General features: G+C 36.8%; 2 protein-coding genes across 5 annotated transcripts in view; one reads left to right on the forward strand and one right to left on the reverse strand.

Annotated features, from left to right (window-relative positions):
- Window positions 1-5,740, forward strand: part of MSL2 (MSL complex subunit 2) — a 48,624-nt gene extending 42,884 nt beyond the window's left edge. For 2 of the 3 annotated variants that reach the window (XM_036745777.1, XM_036745776.1), the window contains one exon: window positions 1,811-3,815. In XM_036745777.1, the coding sequence (XP_036601672.1) occupies window positions 1,891-3,402 (1,512 nt within the window). In that variant the 5' untranslated portion in view covers window positions 1,811-1,890 and the 3' untranslated portion in view covers window positions 3,403-3,815. Of the gene's footprint in view, window positions 1-1,810 lie in introns of all 3 variants that reach the window. The other variant, XM_036745775.1, reaches the window with a different exon arrangement.
- Window positions 5,741-9,718: 3,978 nt separating this feature from the next.
- The window catches only part of PPP2R3A (protein phosphatase 2 regulatory subunit B''alpha), a 229,347-nt gene continuing 221,453 nt past the window's right edge, over window positions 9,719-17,612 (reverse strand). For both annotated transcript variants that reach the window (XM_036745773.1, XM_036745774.1), the window contains one exon: window positions 9,719-10,256. In XM_036745773.1, coding sequence (XP_036601668.1) covers window positions 10,130-10,256 — 127 coding nt within the window. In that variant the 3' untranslated portion in view covers window positions 9,719-10,129. The remainder of the gene's footprint in view (window positions 10,257-17,612) is intronic.

The raw sequence follows: 17,612 nt of genomic DNA on the forward strand, positions 1-17,612 counted from the left end.
TGACTTGTATTCCATGAAAACCACTTTTAGTATACTGGACTCTTGTTAAACCAATATAACTTATTACTAGGCCCTTGATCAGTTGCCTGACTTATTTATTATCTGTCCAACCTAAAGGAGTTACTTTGTTAGTCACTTAAAATTGCCTAGTTGTAATATGTTGATGGAAAACAGAACAAAGGATAAAATGAGAATACATGTTAATCTGGGGCATACCTGTGCCGGATCTCTTTTGTTCTGGATGTGCCATCCCATTGGAGGAGAAGGTTGGAGGAAAAATACTTGTTATCATGTACTGCTTCCAACTTCCTCTGCCTTTATTTGAAAACCAGAATCTTTCTTAGGTGACTAAATTCTTTCCAGCTACACTATGTACCATATTTTTGCCTCTTCTATACACAAGGACTAATTGTTGTAGGTGGGAATTACAGGGCAGGTATCTCAAGACAGGTTCCTATGTTTGGGTATATGTATAGGTCATTGTAATTTGTAACCTGCAAGTTGGCAAGTTATTGTACTTTATATATCAGAGTTGTAATCATAGTTGCTTCTTGTTCACAATCTTTGAAAAATTTGACCTCAGTTCCTTTTAATAGTACTACTTTTAACTTTTTAGTATTTTTTATCATCATTGGGTGAATAAAACTGAGACTAGAGTCCTTGGTTTTTCATTCTATGGTGGACAGACATTGGCATAAAATTAACTCCTGTCTTTTAAAGTAGAGCTTCTTTTCTTCTTTTGTTCTTATCTTTTCCCTTTCTCCTTTGAATCTCAGCTCATCCAGAATGGTAGATAATATAAAAATATCTGTAAATTTTCGTTTATAGCTTTGGTTTGTATATTATATGCATTTCTTGATTGTGTTGATAGAATATGGTTTTATGTTTAAATACATTGTTGTCAGTATCAATAGTTCATTCTTGTGATTCATACCGTGTCAAAGCATATAATAGAACCATATTATGAAAACGTAGGAGGAGGTAGACACTCGATACTTTTTTAAATTTTTACCCTGAAAAAGTGAGGAAAAGAAATTTTTAAAGCAGAGACACCAGGATTTATGTATCCAAAGGAATGTTGTACATATTTCAGCAGTAATGACAATTCTCAAAATATTAAGAGTTCTTTCTGTTGGAAAAACAGCAAAAATTCGTTATCACATACTTAAGCAGAGTTTGTCCTGACTCCTTTGAGTGGAGTAAGTCTCCAGCTGTATAATGTGAAATAATTTAGAATAGTCTGAAGTTTCCTCTTGGTTCATTTCAAAAAAACACTTAAGTTCATATTGTCTTGATGGCATCCCCTTTCATGCTACTGCTACTAGTGATGCTAGGGACAGAGAGAACTTAGTTTTGCAGTTTTTCTCAGTAGAGAGAATTCCATTACAGACCTACATTTATTCAACCATTTCATCTACTTCCAGCTTGTGAGATGTCTTTTCACCTTTTACCTCAGTAGTCCTTGAGTATAGAAGAGGCAAAAAGATGGGTCATAGTACAGATAGAAAGATTTCAGTCATTTTAAAGCAAGAAAGATCCTGGTTTTCAAATAAAGGCATGGGGAAGTTGGCAGCAGTATAGATAGTGGATATTTTTCTTTATTATTGATATATTTTCTTTTGCTATAAGGTATTTCCCAATTGTTGAGTATAAATTTTCTTTTTCTAACTATAACCTGGTCTGGTAAACTTTAAGTGATCTTAGATGTGACAAGGTAAATGGAACTCACCTTAATTCCAGCTCATGTCCAGCCCATGCAAATTTAGATTTTGTTATACTAAAATCTTCCTCCTTCCCTTTTTTCTTTTAGGAAATTTGCTGCAAGATCCTATTGCTCCCACCAACTCGACATGTCAACACTATGTCTGCAAAACTTGTAAAGGCAAGAAAATGATGATGAAGCCGTCATGTAGCTGGTGCAAGGACTATGAACAGTTTGAGGAGAATAAACAATTAAGCATCTTAGTAAACTGCTACAAAAAACTATGCGAATATATAACACAAACCACATTGGCACGGGACATAATCGAAGCAGTCGATTGTTCTGCTGATATTTTGGCATTACTCAAAGATGGATCTTTGCTTTGTGAGGAGATGGAAAAACCCTCTGATTCACCCTTTGCTTTGTGTTTGACACATTCCCCTTTACCTTCAACTTCAGAACCTACTAATGATCCTCAAGCTAGTTTATCCCCAGTACAGGAAAGCACACTCAATATTGATATCAGCAGTTCTGTTATCAATGGATTGCCCACTTGTAATGGGCTCTCAATAGATAAGTTTGGTATAAATATTCCTTCACCTGAACATTCAAATACAATTGATGTATGTAACACTGGAGTTGACATAAAAACTGAAGATATATCGAATAGCTTGCCACCTGTCTGTGACTCAGTTTCTACTGACTTGTGTCCAGGCATCAATATCTGCAGTTTCAGTGAAGATATAAAACCTGGTGACTCTTTATTGCTTAGTGTTGAGGAAGTACTCCGGAGCTTAGAAACTGTTTCAAACACAGAGGTGGTTTGTTCTAATTTGCAGCCTAACTTGGAAGCTAGTGTATCCAATGGACCTTTTATGCAGCTCTCTTCCCAACCTCTTAGCCATGTTTTCATGTCCACCAATCCATCACCTCATGGGATATCATGTACAGCAGCAACACCTAAGGTCGCTAAGTTAAATAGAAAACGATCAAGGTCAGAAAGTGATAGTGAAAAAGTTCAGCCACTTCCCATTTCTAGCATTATCCGGGGCCCAACACTGGGGGCATCAGCTCCTGTAACAGTGAAACGAGAGAGCAAAATCTCTCTTCAGCCTATAGCCACTGTTCCTAATGGAGGCACTACTCCCAAAATCAGCAAAACTGTACTTTTATCTAATAAAAGCATGAAAAAGAATTTGGAACATGGACCCAAAAAATCTCACCCTAAAGCCAAACCAGGTCTTCTGAAAACGAAAGATAAAGCAACAAAGGAAAAGATTCCTAGCAATAATGTTATGCCAGGAAGTCCTACCAAGACTGTGTACAAAAAGCCACAAGAGAAGAAAGGGTGTAAGTGTGGGCGTGCTACTCAAAATCCAAGTGTTCTTACCTGCCGAGGCCAACGCTGCCCTTGCTACTCTAACCGCAAAGCCTGCTTAGACTGTATATGTCGTGGCTGCCAAAACTCATATATGGCCAATGGTGAGAAGAAGCTGGAGGCATTTGCAGTGCCAGAAAAGGCCTTGGAGCAGACCAGGCTTACTTTGGGCATTAATGTGACCAGCATTGCTGTGCGCAATGCCAGCACAAGCACCAGTGTAATTAATGTAACAGGGTCACCAGTAACTACGTTTTTAGCTGCCAGTACACATGATGATAAAAGTTTGGATGAAGCTATAGACATGAGATACGACTGTTAAGTCAGTTTGTCTTCTCACCCTCCTCTGTTGGGAAAATAGCTACAGTTTTAAGGCAGCTATGGTTCTGTTGGTTTAACTTGCCGGAGCTCCTGCATATAGATCACTTGTATCAAGTGTTTTCATTGCTAAGTTATATGTGTTAGTGTCGGGGAAATAGTTTGCAGATAATGGAGGAGTAACCCTACAACTATATGTCCTTAGTTCTTACAGAACCTCATAGTTTGAGAACAAATGCTGATGCAACTGATTTATACAAAATGATCTTTGGCAAGGAAAATAACATTAACCTCATTGTTTCTGGTCATGCTTTGTGCGTAATCAAAGTTTCTGATTAAATGTAAGGAAGTGGTATCTAGTCAGTCCATCAAGATTGTGCTGATTTTATGTGGAAAAGTAGCCATTAGCTTGGTTTTTTTGAGGGGGGTGGGTGTGGGTGGGAGGGAGGTTGTGTTGCTTCCAAAAAGCCATCGATTTCTCCTGTTGAAAAGCTGATGTATCCAGCCCAACCCTTTGTGCTGACATACCATTTCTGATCATGAAAATTGGCTACGTGGTGTAAGTAGCAGTTCATAAATCAGTATTATGGAAGAGAAAATTTGCCCTTCATTAGAAATGCTTAAGAAATCTAAGTGAAAGAACTGAAATTGTCAGCTAGACTTCAAACATTAAGCTGTTAATGCTATAAGCTCTTCTAAGTTGAGCCCCTGTATTAGTTAAGTCTGATTAATTTCTGGTTTTAAAAAAATCTGAAAGTTCTTCACTTTGAGCAGTGTTCTAATTGACTACATAAGGAAGTGGAGAAGAGCCATTTTATTCTGAAGGCAATTGAATTTAGACTATATACTAGGTGACAAAATAAATATATGAACCAGTAGTTCATTTAGAAATTGGTATTTGTTTAAAATAATTTTGGAATAATGCCCTACAACTTGTCCAGATTTATTATACATTATATTACTGCCATAGGCCACTTCTTCATTTTTGGTTTTTGTAACAGTTTCTTGCAACTACATTATTTTAAATATGGCTCTTAGTTAAAAAGGTGCTATTTGGTTATGAAGGCTTCTTTATAGAAACTTTGAAAACACCTTTATATGAAGCCTGTGAATTTTTTAGATAGGTTTGAAAATAGGGGAATCTTCTTTAGAATGCTCTTGCATGTAAAGCACAAAATACGTTTCAGTTTAAATCCACCTCTTCCCTTTTCTATTCTATTCGGGAGACAGATGAGTCACAAACATTCTGTTGAAGGGAAATCTAGTCAGTTGCTTCAAAGAGCACAGCACAAACAAAAACAAGGACTGACTAGATTGTAGAGAAATGCCCTACTGATTTAAATGAAAAGGAGAGTTGCTGTTTTGACGGCACATGTAAGGAAAAATACTGCTAGAAATTTTCCAGTTTCTACTACGTCCACCGTCTCAAGTGAGATCTGACATAATATTGAAGATATGTTTTGATTTGGCACACAGCATGTACAATGATGGTTACTCACCTAGTCCAAGAAACGAGGGAAAACCTTTGGACACAGAGCAGATGACACCTCCTTCTGTTTCGTAGTGTACCCTGGTGTCATTTTCTGTGAATGTGGTCAGGTAGAGTTGTTTCTGTTGTTGTTGTTTGTTGTTGGGTTTTTTTTCGTCTCTTTTTGGTGGGGTGGGGGGGGCTAAAGCCATAGGAAGAAAAATGTGATGTATGTGTCCAGTATGTACTATTTTGTTTTTGTTTTGCAAGAAGAGTCGAACTATTTTTGATAACAAGAGTAAATGGTGGAAAATGCTTCTTAGTCGTCTTGTCTTTATTTGCTACCCCTAGTTTCTCAAGATTTTATTTAAGTCATGTGTTAGCAATGTCTTATGAAAAATGTATTTGGTCAGAATTTGTAATAGTTTTGTGTTGACCAAAAATTGCCATATCATAGAAACTACTTCCATGAATTGATGATTATAACTTAAAATGTAAATTAGTTATTATTTATTCCAGAAATGACTATTGCAAAGAAAATGCTAGAAATGGACTAATTGGGATATTTTTGCAAGGCCCCTAAGTTTTCTTAATGCAGCTGATGTTACAACTCTAAATTCAGAGCTACCTGATTGTTTCCCAGATTTAATGTGATTACCTTAGTTTCCTATTTATTGCTGCATGGGATGGTGGCAATTTAGAAAATGTGGAAACCATGAGTATGTGAGATCTCTGATTGTTGTGTAATGTTGAAAATGATGATTTCAGGTTGTTTTTAACACAAATTTCCCTTTTTTATGCTGGTATTCTCACTGCCACGTTTTTTGAAATATGTATTATGCCCTAAGTCTATCAATAAATGTTAGTTTTCTAATTCCATGTTGTAGAATGTTGAGGGCTTTGGGATGGTATGCACTCAATGTTTTCTAATGTGTAATTTTAGGAACAACAATTTGATGACATCTTGTTCCTTTTTTATGGTTCTATTTTGTTGCTTTTCTACATCCTGTAAATATTTAAGACTGGTGACTAGTGGCTTAAAAGGAAGATAAAGAAACTGCTGAAGAGGTCCAAGTTGTCTCAGAAATTGTCTAAGAAGATCTGAAACAATCCGAAGAATTAAGTTGCTTTTATCGGCCATAGTTATTTACAATGTCACATCTTATTCTCTTTTTGATATCCTGTGAGGAATATTAACTCACACCTTTATTTTTATGCTTCAAGGCAGAACTTTTGTAGTTTAAAAATCTGTCTTGCTGGATAGCCTAGGTTCAAATTCCTATGTAGACTTGCTAGTAGGAGTCATAAGTTTAAGAGAGGCAGGAAATTTTGTGTAGCAAAATGCCTCCTTAAAACTTGAAGAAAAGTGGATTTTAGGAAAACAATTAGGTAGAAGCATATTCCATGTTTTTGCACATGAAGAGATACCAAAATGCAGTGGTTTAGAATTAGAAATTGAGAGTTTTAAAATATTACAGTACTGAATGTATAGCACTTCGTACTTTAAAACTTCTGAGGTAGATTTAAGAGAATTTGATATCTAGGGCACCATACTCATTTTAAATTAAAAGTGGTCTGCAGGGAAAATAGCATTTGTTTACATTTCTGGGGCAGGGTTTTAGATACAGGAATGAATACTTAACTCAGAATGGAGTACATGTTTTTGAGGGTCAGGAAGAATGTATTTCAATGGAGATGTATGTGACCAAAAGAGCGTTAAACTGGAAATGGAGGGGAAGGGTGAAAAGTACATATTTTAAGTCTAATATCACACAGAATTAACAGGTAAGACACTTGTTCAATGAAATAAATGATAATTTGCAGATAGGATTGCTGCATTGTGTAAATTGTTGGGTGCAACTGTAGTACTGGTGAAAAAAGAAATAGTATTATTTCATACAAGGGGAAAAACTGGATTGTTTATTAAGGTTCTGAGTTTGGTCCTTGGCAAAATTCTAAAATTGGCTGTATTAAAATAATTGTGAGCACTTAAGGAAAAGAATAGTGATCAGTAAGTACTGATATGAATTCATAAAGAAGTCATGCAATTCTGACTTTTCTCTTTTTCTTTCATTCTTTTTAGTAATTTGGTTAGACTAAATCGGTCAAGGGAATACTGTAAATACAACCTGTAACTGAATTTCAGCAAGGTATTGATAAAGTATCTTATGATATCCTTGTGGGCAAGATGGAGAGATTGTTAGCCAGATGGAAGTTAGGTGGATTTAAAATCCAGAAGACCTGTGATTAAGGAAGGAATCAGGCTGAAAGAATGCTTCATGGAGTACCATAAGATGTGGTCACCAGCCTTTTTCGTCAGCCTTTTCATTAGCAACTTGGATGGTATGCTTACCATGTTTGCAAATGACATGAAAGCACTTGGCTAACATAGAAGAGGATTTATTTTGTTTTGATCTAGAGTGGGGCAGAGTTAGATGAAAGCTGGATGAAAAAGCTACATTTTTGTCTAAATGTAAGGGAAAAAATGTTCAAACATTTAGAGCCATCCCAAAAAGGAAGAGCCTGTCCTATTAGGTAGGGTATTGATTGAGTCCCCATTAGTAGATGTTTTAATAGACTGCTTGTCAGGGGGATAAGTCACATTTAGGTTAGACTTAGATGACCTCTAAAGTTACTTCTGATTCAGATATTTTATGGGTCACTTTAATAATAAACAAGATTCATCTTTGCATATACCTTTATTTGGTTTTCAAAAAGGGGAAAAAAAAGTGAATCAAAGATAAAACCATGCGCCCCCCCCACTCCCACCTCCCAACAAATTTTCCAAGTCTGCACAAATCACTCAACTTAATTGATTATATCTTCAGCCACTGTAAACACTACTCAGATATACAAAGAAATGGGATAAAATGCATGGAAAAAAGCCATAAAATTGTATTTGTCTGTCTCATAGCAATTGGTGCTATGCTATTGAATTTATTTTGTGTTGCATAGTATTAAGAGCATAATAAATAACACTGAAAGATCATCAATTAAGATGTATTGGGGAATTGTGATGTGGTGTTGCTAGTTCTAGAATACTGTCGGCATGATTTCTGTAGCAGATAGTCAAGCAAAACTTATACCCAGTTCTACAGATTTCTTTCTTATGTTAAAAAAGCTCTCAGATATTGAGTACATTTATTTAAAAAACAGCCTGAGAGCCAAATAAATTGTAGGTACCTTAAAAATTTAAAAGTGTTTTCCTGTATCATTTTTAATGGCATTGGCAGTTTTTACTTATGGAATAAAATGCAAAATTGCCTATAAATTAGATATTAAAAGCATGGGGAATTTCGTAGAGAAGCAAAGTCAAACAAAATAGGCCAAATGAAGGCAAGAAACAAGGCTAGCTCGTATTATTTTAAAATGCGGAACTGAGTTTTAATTTTGTTCTTTCCTGAGTCTAAGTGAAACAGTAAAGGCCATTATGAATGTCCGATCAGCTACACTACATTCATTTTAATTTCTAGAAAAATCAGTATTAGCCTTTAATCATACCATGCAAGATCAAAAACAATGCATTCTGCTGGAAAAAAATTGAGAATTATAGATAAATGCAATTAATTGTGTCAGGCAAAGAAGCCTTAATTCTAGGGTTTTTAGTTTGCCAGAGGTTTGTGTTTTCTGCAGATTTGTCAGTTCTATTCTTGAGTTGATTCTTGGAGAAATCACATTAACAGAAATTCTTACTTCTCTTTTGAACTTAACTGAAAGTTCACTTTCTAGTAATGAAGGGTAAAGCAACTAAAGAAATTGGAATCCTCACTTTTGAAGTAAGTATAAGGAATTGTTGATTATTCAAAGATACATTTTCTGAATTTCCTTGGGTCTTGTCCTTTCTTACTGTTGCCTGTGCTTTATTTCATTATTCATTTGACCCTTCACCAAAAGAGGGGGCAGTGAGTAGGTAAAATGCACTAAATTTGGTTACCACTAAGTAGTTTTGGCAAAAAGTTTGGGACAAAAGATGCTTTGGACAGAAAGTATCATCTTTAAAAAAAATTTACCTGTGGCTTTATATTAAAGTGTATTTTGCAAGTTTTCAGCATTTACTACCCATTATTTACTTCCAAGGTAAGACAAAACGTTATTAGATATTGTAGAATTTGGTGGCATTGTGGTTTCATGGAGCATTTCTTGTGAAACATTTTCAACTACCTCCTGCCTCCACAGGGGACAAACACAGGTGTGCTTTTCTATAGGAAAAGAATTTAAATTTCTATTTAATTTTCCTATGAATGTCCAATCCAGAAATTAACATAAGTGGGTTGTGGTTAAAAAAGTTTATTCATGTTGAAAGGAAGTAAAAAAAGTAGGAGTCGATTTCCCCATGTCTTAAAGTAGGCTTTTTTCTTTTCACCGAAGAAAACAAATGGGTAAGGGCATTTTGGGTAATGAGATTTGGTAGGTTCTAATTCAACAATTCCCATTTTTCTCTTCAGACTTAATTGTGTTTGTAGGTGTATAAATTGAGATTTCTCTCAGTTAAGGAGTCAGACTCCTGTACTTGTTCTTAAACTTTTCCTTTTTGGAAATTACAGGTGCTATCAGGATTTTTACTTCTCCCTTTTAATTCAGTCATGACCCTGGGGGAAGGAAATTTACCTTGCTTGAAAGAAGAGCTATAACTCCTAGTAGTCAGTTCATAACACTTGAGGATGAAGTAACTTTAGCCTTTCGGCTTATTAATTATAAAACTACAACGGCTGAGTAAGCTGATCTTTGTACTGTGTAGTCCATGTTTATAACTAAAAGAAATCCCTTTGAAATATTTAAATACTATATATGCCCAGGGGACAAGTCGATTTGAGTCATTTCACACAGGTTTAATTTTCATGCCTTTCATGACTTGATTTTTTTTTTTTTTTTTTGGTGAATGAACCATACATGTCTTATGTTTAGAGGGACACAGTGAAGCTAGGAGATTATTTGCCTAATATTTTTGAGCACTTAATGTGCAGAACAGCCCTAATGTATTAAAGGGTATGCAACTGACTGACATCTTTTAGTGGTGATGTAAATTCTGTTCATTTTCCATGGATTATAGCATTAAGGAAAATTGATAGCTGTGAAGGAAACTGGAAAAAGCCCCAAGTTAGAATGTGTATTCAGACCTATTGCACAAAACCATTTTAAGTTAATCCAGTGCAATTGTACATTTACAGACATGAAAGATTTTAAGTGGCAGTATACAAAATATCCTTTCCATGAGGAAATAAACTTTAAGATACATGTGTGCTGGCTTCACTGGCATTGGCAGCTACTCTTCATCTACTGAGTGAAGCTTTCCACATTTCTCCGAAAGGCTTGAGATGACTATTTTGTCCCCTTTGTTGCCAAGTTCAGAGGGAGGAACAGGTTCATCTGCATCATAGTCTTCAAAGGAGCTGTAAGAACAAAAACAACTTGTATTTTAATTTTAAATTTGTATGTGGGTCATTGTGATACATTAGTATAAATAGTGAAATAAGTCACAATGCAGATTTGGTGGGAAAATACATCAGATCGTGTTCTCTGATAACTATAGTTTTTGCTTTAGAGTTTACTAAGTATTCATATAACTTTCATTTGACTTCTAATAACTTTGTAATAAATAAGGAACACATTTTACTTGTTGAAACTAAGATTCTGGGAGACCGTCTCAGATCGCATAGCTGGTTATGTGACAGCCAGAGTGTGAACCTGTAGTTTTCTGGTTTCATGGTATGTTGTGTATGTGTTCTGCACTTTGTGCTTCAAATAGGTGTTAAGAAAGTATTTAGAACATAATTAACAATTGACTGTTAGGCTGAGTGTGAGGTTCTTTGTTAATCTGGATCAGAACTCAAGATCATCCCATTAAACTCCTTTTTAACATGAGGATGGAGTCCTAGACTACTGACTTTCCCTAGGGTCATAGAGTTCGAAACCCCTAGGCTACCTGACTTATTGCTTAGTATACCTTCCAATACACATCCCTGGCTGGATTTTACCAGTAGTAGATATTTCTAATTTTCTCAAAAGCTAAAGTGCCAGTCAGAAATAAAAGTGGCCAGTGATAACTATTAGTGGCTACATCATCAGCTTTAAAGAGCTAGTAGTGAAAAGTGCATGAAGGAATGCTAATTAGCGGTCGGATTGTAAATGCTTTTGCAGTGGGAGGAGGCAATCACTATTGCCACCTAGTGGTAACAGTGGGAACTATACTCAATTTTCAGTGGTTGTCAACGTGATAATTTGCTACATGTTTAAAAAAAAATCCTAAAACTAGTACTGGTGCATACAGAATGCTTATGGGTCAAGTAAGAATTTTACAAAAGACATATTTGACCTGACTGTTAGGAAAAGGATGAGGAATGGTATATGTAAAGGCAGAAATACATATTAAGGATAAAGTGGACACTGGGGGTTTAGTATGAGGTAAGAAAGGTTGTGCTTAAGTTGAATGTCAGGCTAAAGAGTTGTGACTTTATCCTTAAGCAGTCATGTTTCACTGAAGGTTTTGGGCAGGAGGGTGACATGACTCATGCAGCAGGGAAGAAAGACTAGTTAGGGACTAGTCCAGGTGTGAGGCACTGAGAAACTGACCTAGGATGCTGGCCATGGAAGTAGGAAGGAAGGAACATATGTAGGAAAAATTTCTTCAGGAATAGTTAGGAAGCAGTAATTAATAGGTCCTGGTGATCACTAAGATATGGGGGCAAAGTTTGTTGTTTTACTTAAGGTTGTTGTGTAACTGGGAATGTAATGATACTTTTGGCAGTAATGAAAGTTTTTTTTCATGGAGAAAGTTTTGAGTTTAGTTTTCAGCTTCAATGTCACTTTAATTAGTGCCTTTCACTTAATGTTTATGTACTAGGAATAAAAAGATGGTTCCTGCCCTCAAGAAGCTTACTTGCTACTGGGGGAGACAACATGCATAATAGTAAAATAAAAGGCACATGCCAGGCCAGACTCCTAGAGATAATATAAAGAGCCACAAAAAGGGTTTTGAGTAGGTTTGATACATATTTTAGGAATATGTTGCCCAACTGTGTGGAGGAAGGATTGGAGAGGAGGTGAAAGGCTAGAAGGAGCATGATGAGTTTAGGGTGATGGTAAGACATTCAAGTATAAATTGGGAGATGAGCTTCAAAAGTGGAGGTAAAGATCTAAGTATTATTCAAAAAAGATTTTAAGTGAAGCAGCAAATGGAGAACTTAGCTGCATAGAGACATAGTGCAAAAGCTGTGGAAGGCAATTAATTCTCCAAAGGAGAATACACAAAGAACTGAGGAACAACCAACTTTGGTGGAATGCACAGGAAGAGGAAGGAAACGGATGGACAGAATGCAAGTCAAGACTGGTTAGCACTTGAAAAGAAGGGCAACATGGCTTGAGAGGCAAATCTATTTCATTGCTTATACTGTATTAAAGTTCTGCTGGATGTTTCTGAAATATGGTCATACCAGAAATGATGTAACTGGCTAGGGGAGAGTAAGGAAGTTTTCTTGGGTACTGTGGGAGGAAGTATTGAGAAATCAACAGAAGATCAATACAAATGGTGCTAATTAGCCAGAAAGGGATGAAAGAAAACCTGAATTTCCAGTAGTCCAAGTCTTAGGTTTTTGTGACTTTGTCTAAGCTTTGTGGCCAAGGAAGGTCTCAAGAAGGGGATGATTTAGGATAGGGTATTGGTATGGGAAACAGCAAAATGCATGTGGTGCCAGAGTGCAGTACTGTAATGCGGGCACCATTGAAAGGGACCCCAGCTGGGGACAGTTAAATATAGCTTGAAGGTAGTTGAGGGCCTGGGCTAAAGTTCAACAAATTCTTTAAAGATTAACTTTACTTGTTAAACCCCGACCATGCTTTTTCTTCTTTGCACCGGACAGGTGGTTCTTGTATCTGAGCCAGTTTCTGTATGTGAGCCTTTCTTTGACTCTTTCCCCTGATTTTTTTCCACAGAATCACAAAATCTGAGTTGGGAAGAAACTCCGAGGCCACCTAGCCCAACCTCTACCTGAGCAGAGTCCTCTACCCAACACACTTGACAAGTGGTTTTCCAGCCTTTACTTGAGGATGTGGATCCATTGAGGAGGAAACCTGACTACCTTCTGAGACATCCCATTTCATTTATGGACACTGTTGTTGGTTGCAAGTTTTCCTTTACCTCAAGAATAAATCTTTTTTTTTTTTTAACAACTTCCATTACTCCTAGTTTTCCCTTCTTAAGCCAAGTGAATAAACCTTGATTCCATGGTTTACTCTTCAAATACTTAGCTATCATGTCCCCTCTTTTCTTCTCCAAGTTAAACATCCCCAGAGTTAATTAACCTGAAGACCAGATTTTAGCCCTATACTGTATATGGGGAGTGAGATTTTTAGCAATGCGTTAAATTTTGTTAATCTGCAAAGCATTTGTGCTTCTGTGTCAGGCATTATATGCTAGGTGCTCTCCAGTTGCTAACCAATTCAGATCCTGGTGGCAATTAAATTGCCACTAGAAAATCCTCTTTAATGGATTCAGTGCCTGCCTTAAACATGCTTACTCTCTCATCCAAACTCCTGCCCTCCTACTAGATGGAATGAAACATACTAGGTATTTCAAATACTCCTATCTCCCATTTCCTTAATCCAATTAATTCCCATGATTTAGTCCCTCTACACAGATGGTCATATCCTCTGCTACTCAGCAGTGTTTATTTCCATGTTGATAAGTTTTGATCATAACTCTTATTCATTCTATACCCTTATGTCTTCTAACTCATCCTCACACTGACTTCCAGTACCTCTAGCCCTTAGTTTATTCGAAGCCACTGACCCTGCAGTGGTTACACTCTTTTCCCCTCAGCTTTGTGCCCCCTTATCCAATTGCCACACCCTGATAAACCTCACCTCTTAATCTAATCATCAATCTCCTGATTCATTTTTCTTTTCCCTGAAGTCTACAAACATGCCCAGGTCTCTCCCCTCTCTCCAAACCTTAATAAACTTCCTTGAACCTTCTATCTCCTGAATCTATAAGTAGTCATCTCCCCTTCCCAGCACTTAACATAGTGTTGGCACTTAATATTTATTGAATTGTTAATGGCTAAACTTGTAGTGGAAGCTACATGGGCCTCTGCATCTCTCCTTTCAGTCACTTATAAACAAACCCTTGCAGTCTGGCTTCTGATTCCATCGACTGAAACTGTTCTCCAAGGTTAGTAATTTCTTATTGCCAAATTAATAACATTTTCTCAATCTTTATCCTTCTTGACCTGTGTAGCATTTGACACTGGATTACCTTCTCTCTGGGTTTTTGGAACACTGCTCTCAGCTGTTCATCTTCTCCTGCTCAGTCTCCTTTGCTGCTGCTTCATGTCACAATTAGTAACTATGGCCTTCATGGCTGTCTTGTGCCCTTTTCCCTTGATACTATTTCACTTGGTAAGCTCAGCAGCTCTCATGCATTCAGTTATCTCTACAGAGATGATTCTCAGATGTATATATCTAGTCCTATGTTCTCTCACGTGCTAGTCACACATCACCAACTGCCTTCCAGTACCTCAAACTCAACATGTTCAAAACAGAACTCATCTTTTTCTCTAAACCTTAACCTCTTCCCAACTTAGATTTGACATAATTCTTTTTCTCCTCTCCAATTAGGAGAAAAAAAAAAAGAAAACCCTTGTAATTGAAATGCACAGTCAAGCAAACAAATGCCTTCATTATGTCCAAAACAACCTCAGTCTGTACCCTGAGTATGTCTCCTCTTTATCACTAGAACTCTGGAATTGTGGCTAGTCGTTACATTGATCTGAGTTCTTATGTCTTTTAGTTTTTTGTCTTTACAGTATTGTTACTGTATAAATTGTTCATCTGGTTCTGCTTATTCCTCTCTGCATCAGTTTATACAAGTCTTGCCGGGTTTTTCTGAAATTGTCCGTCATCATTTCTTACACAGAGTAGTATTCCATTCCATTCATATTCCATAATTTGTTGAGCCATTCCCCCTGATTGGTGGGCACTCCACCATGAAAAAGAGTTACTATAGTTATATATGTATGGGTTCTTCCCCCCCCTCCCCTTTTATCTTTTTCAGGTACAGACCTAATTGTTGTGTTGTTGGGTCTGTAAGTATGGAGAGGTTAGTAATTTTTAAGGCATAGTTCCAAAGAACTTTTCAGAATGCAGACAACATATTATTCGATCAACAGTGCATACAGCGTACCTGTTTCCCTCCAGCATTTGTCATTTCACTTTTTTTTTTTAATCTTATCCTATCTGATGGGTGCACTTTTCTATTATACAGGGTGTTCCTAAAGTCTAGACACATAGGCAAAAATGCATATTTTCAAGAAATGAAATGAATGAAATTTTCAACAGTGTTTTATTTAATTGGAATATTAACAAATAACATCTTCAATATGATTTCCATCATTTGTGATACAAAGGTTGGTGCACTTTGCAAGATTCATGTGAACTCTATGCAATAACTCCACATTTCCTATGTGTCCAGACTTTAGGAACACCCTGTAGAATCATCCTTCCAGTCATCTAGGCTCAGAACCTTAGTGTCATCCTCACCTTCCTCCACAAATCTTATCTTACTCCATGTTGTTTCTACCTTTACAACATCTCAGGTACTTTCTCTTCTCTTCATTCACACAGCTACCATCTTGGTTCAGGCCCTAATTCATTTCTTGCCTGGTCTGTAAGTCTGTGCAAGTTAAGAAGACTTTCTGAGTCCTTAATGTCACTGCTTTCCTTCTGAGACTACCCCTGATTTATCTGGTTTATATCATGAAGCAAGAACTGTTTTTGGCCTTTCTTTGTATCTCCAACATTTAGCACAGTACCTGGCATATAGTAGGCACTAACTGACTAAAAAGTCTGAAGGATGGTTACTGAAACTTTTAAGTACAAATCTTACATTATATTTTTTTGTATAGAAATACAAGTTAAATATAAACATAAAACAATCACATTAATTTTATGTAAATTTAGTTTATTACATATAAAAAGTTTTTCATTTCTGTGTTATTTGTGGAAAGATCAATACAAGATTGAATTAATATATATATAGTACTGGAAGGTTTGTGAAGCATTTTATATGTACATTATTTGATTCAATAACTTTATGAGGTAGGTGCTATAATGCCCATTTTAGAGATGAAGAAAAACAGTGTCTGAGGCAGGATTTGAACTCAAGTCTTCCTCACTCCAAGTCCAGCACTTTATTCACTGTCACTTAACTACTTCAATGGCCTTTCAAATGGTCTCTCTGTACTCCAGTGACTCCCTGTTATCTCCAGGATCAAAAGTAAGCTCAGTTTAGCACTTAGAGCTCTTATAACTTGGCCTGTTCTTACCCTTTCCATCTTGTTACACTTAAAGCATCCCCTAGCTACCGTGGCCCCCAAATACCTTATCTTGTGGTCTGTGCTTTGCTCTTTTGACTCTTCACTTCATTGCTTTGCTTTCCTTCAAGACTCCCTCAAATCTACCGTCTGAAGTACTCCTTTTTCCTCATTTGTTAATCTTCCTGTCTGCTTTCCATACATTTTGGATGTGTCTAGTTATTAATGTGTTTCGTCTGATATTGAGAATGACTTGAGAACATAAGCCATTTGAGGGGAGAGATTATTTTTGCCTTTCTTTGTATCTGCAGAACTCAGGCAGTGGAAGATGAAAGACAGGAACTCTGGGCTGGATATGTATTTCAGTTACCTGAATAGAGATGATCATTGATCTATGGGAATTGATAATTAAAGACTATAAAGAAATAAGAGGAAAGGGTCTAGGACACAGCCCCGGCAAACACCTGTGTAAAGGGGGCAGGGCATGAATGATGAGCCCACAAAGTATATCAAGATGGTTCAGTCTGAGGTAGGAACAGAACCAAGACAGAACAATATCAAGAAATCCCTGGGAATACAGTGTTTAGAATGAGAGGAGTCAAGAAAAATGGGGATGGAGAAATGATCTTGGGGTTTAGCAATAAGAGATCATTGGTAATGCTGGAGATAGTAGTTTTGTTATTTGGGAAGAAAGCCAGCTTCCAAAGCTGGTCTTGGAAAAAGTGAAAAACTTGGCAAGTATAAATATCTTTTCCTGGAAGTTTGCTGTGAAAAGGAAATGAGACCTAGAGTTGCAACTGTAACTTTCTCAAAGTCACATAATTTGCAGATGGCAGTGGGACCAGGACTTGGCTCACTGGTTTTTCTGCACTTGGTTCAACGGTTTTTCTATGAGACTGTTGCTGGTTTTATTTAAAAGTGAAGAAGCAGAATAGATTAATGGGTATAATGTATTTCCTAGGTGTCAGTGATAAGAACATGAAAAAACCTGTCAGGCAACAAGGAGCTTACAATTTAGGGAGAAAGGTATGTACAACACTAATGAGAGTCTGAGAAGTATAGAGGAGAGGTCAAACAACCAAGAAACATCTGAGGAGGGAGGGGTTTTCTAACTGTTGGGGATCAGAATGAATAAAACATTTACTAAGTGCTTACTACTAGGTAGGTAGGAACACTGCTAAGCATTGGGGATACAAAAAGGAAAAGTAAGGCAGCCCCTGCCTTCAAAGGGCTCCCACTCTATTAGGGAAGACAACATATGTGGAAGCTTTAGCTGCAAGTCAAATGGAGAGGTCCCTGAAATGCTGTGACAAAGCAGACGGTAATGCTTTTCCATCATTTCCACTATTACAGTGATAACAGTTTCTGATGTTGAACTATCTGACACTTGATTCTGCTGGCAAGAACTTTCTTTTCTGGGATTTGAGTAGCTATGATTGT

Source organism: Trichosurus vulpecula, chromosome 2, assembly GCF_011100635.1.
Source record: "Trichosurus vulpecula isolate mTriVul1 chromosome 2, mTriVul1.pri, whole genome shotgun sequence".
Taxonomy (NCBI): Eukaryota; Metazoa; Chordata; class Mammalia; order Diprotodontia; family Phalangeridae; genus Trichosurus; species Trichosurus vulpecula.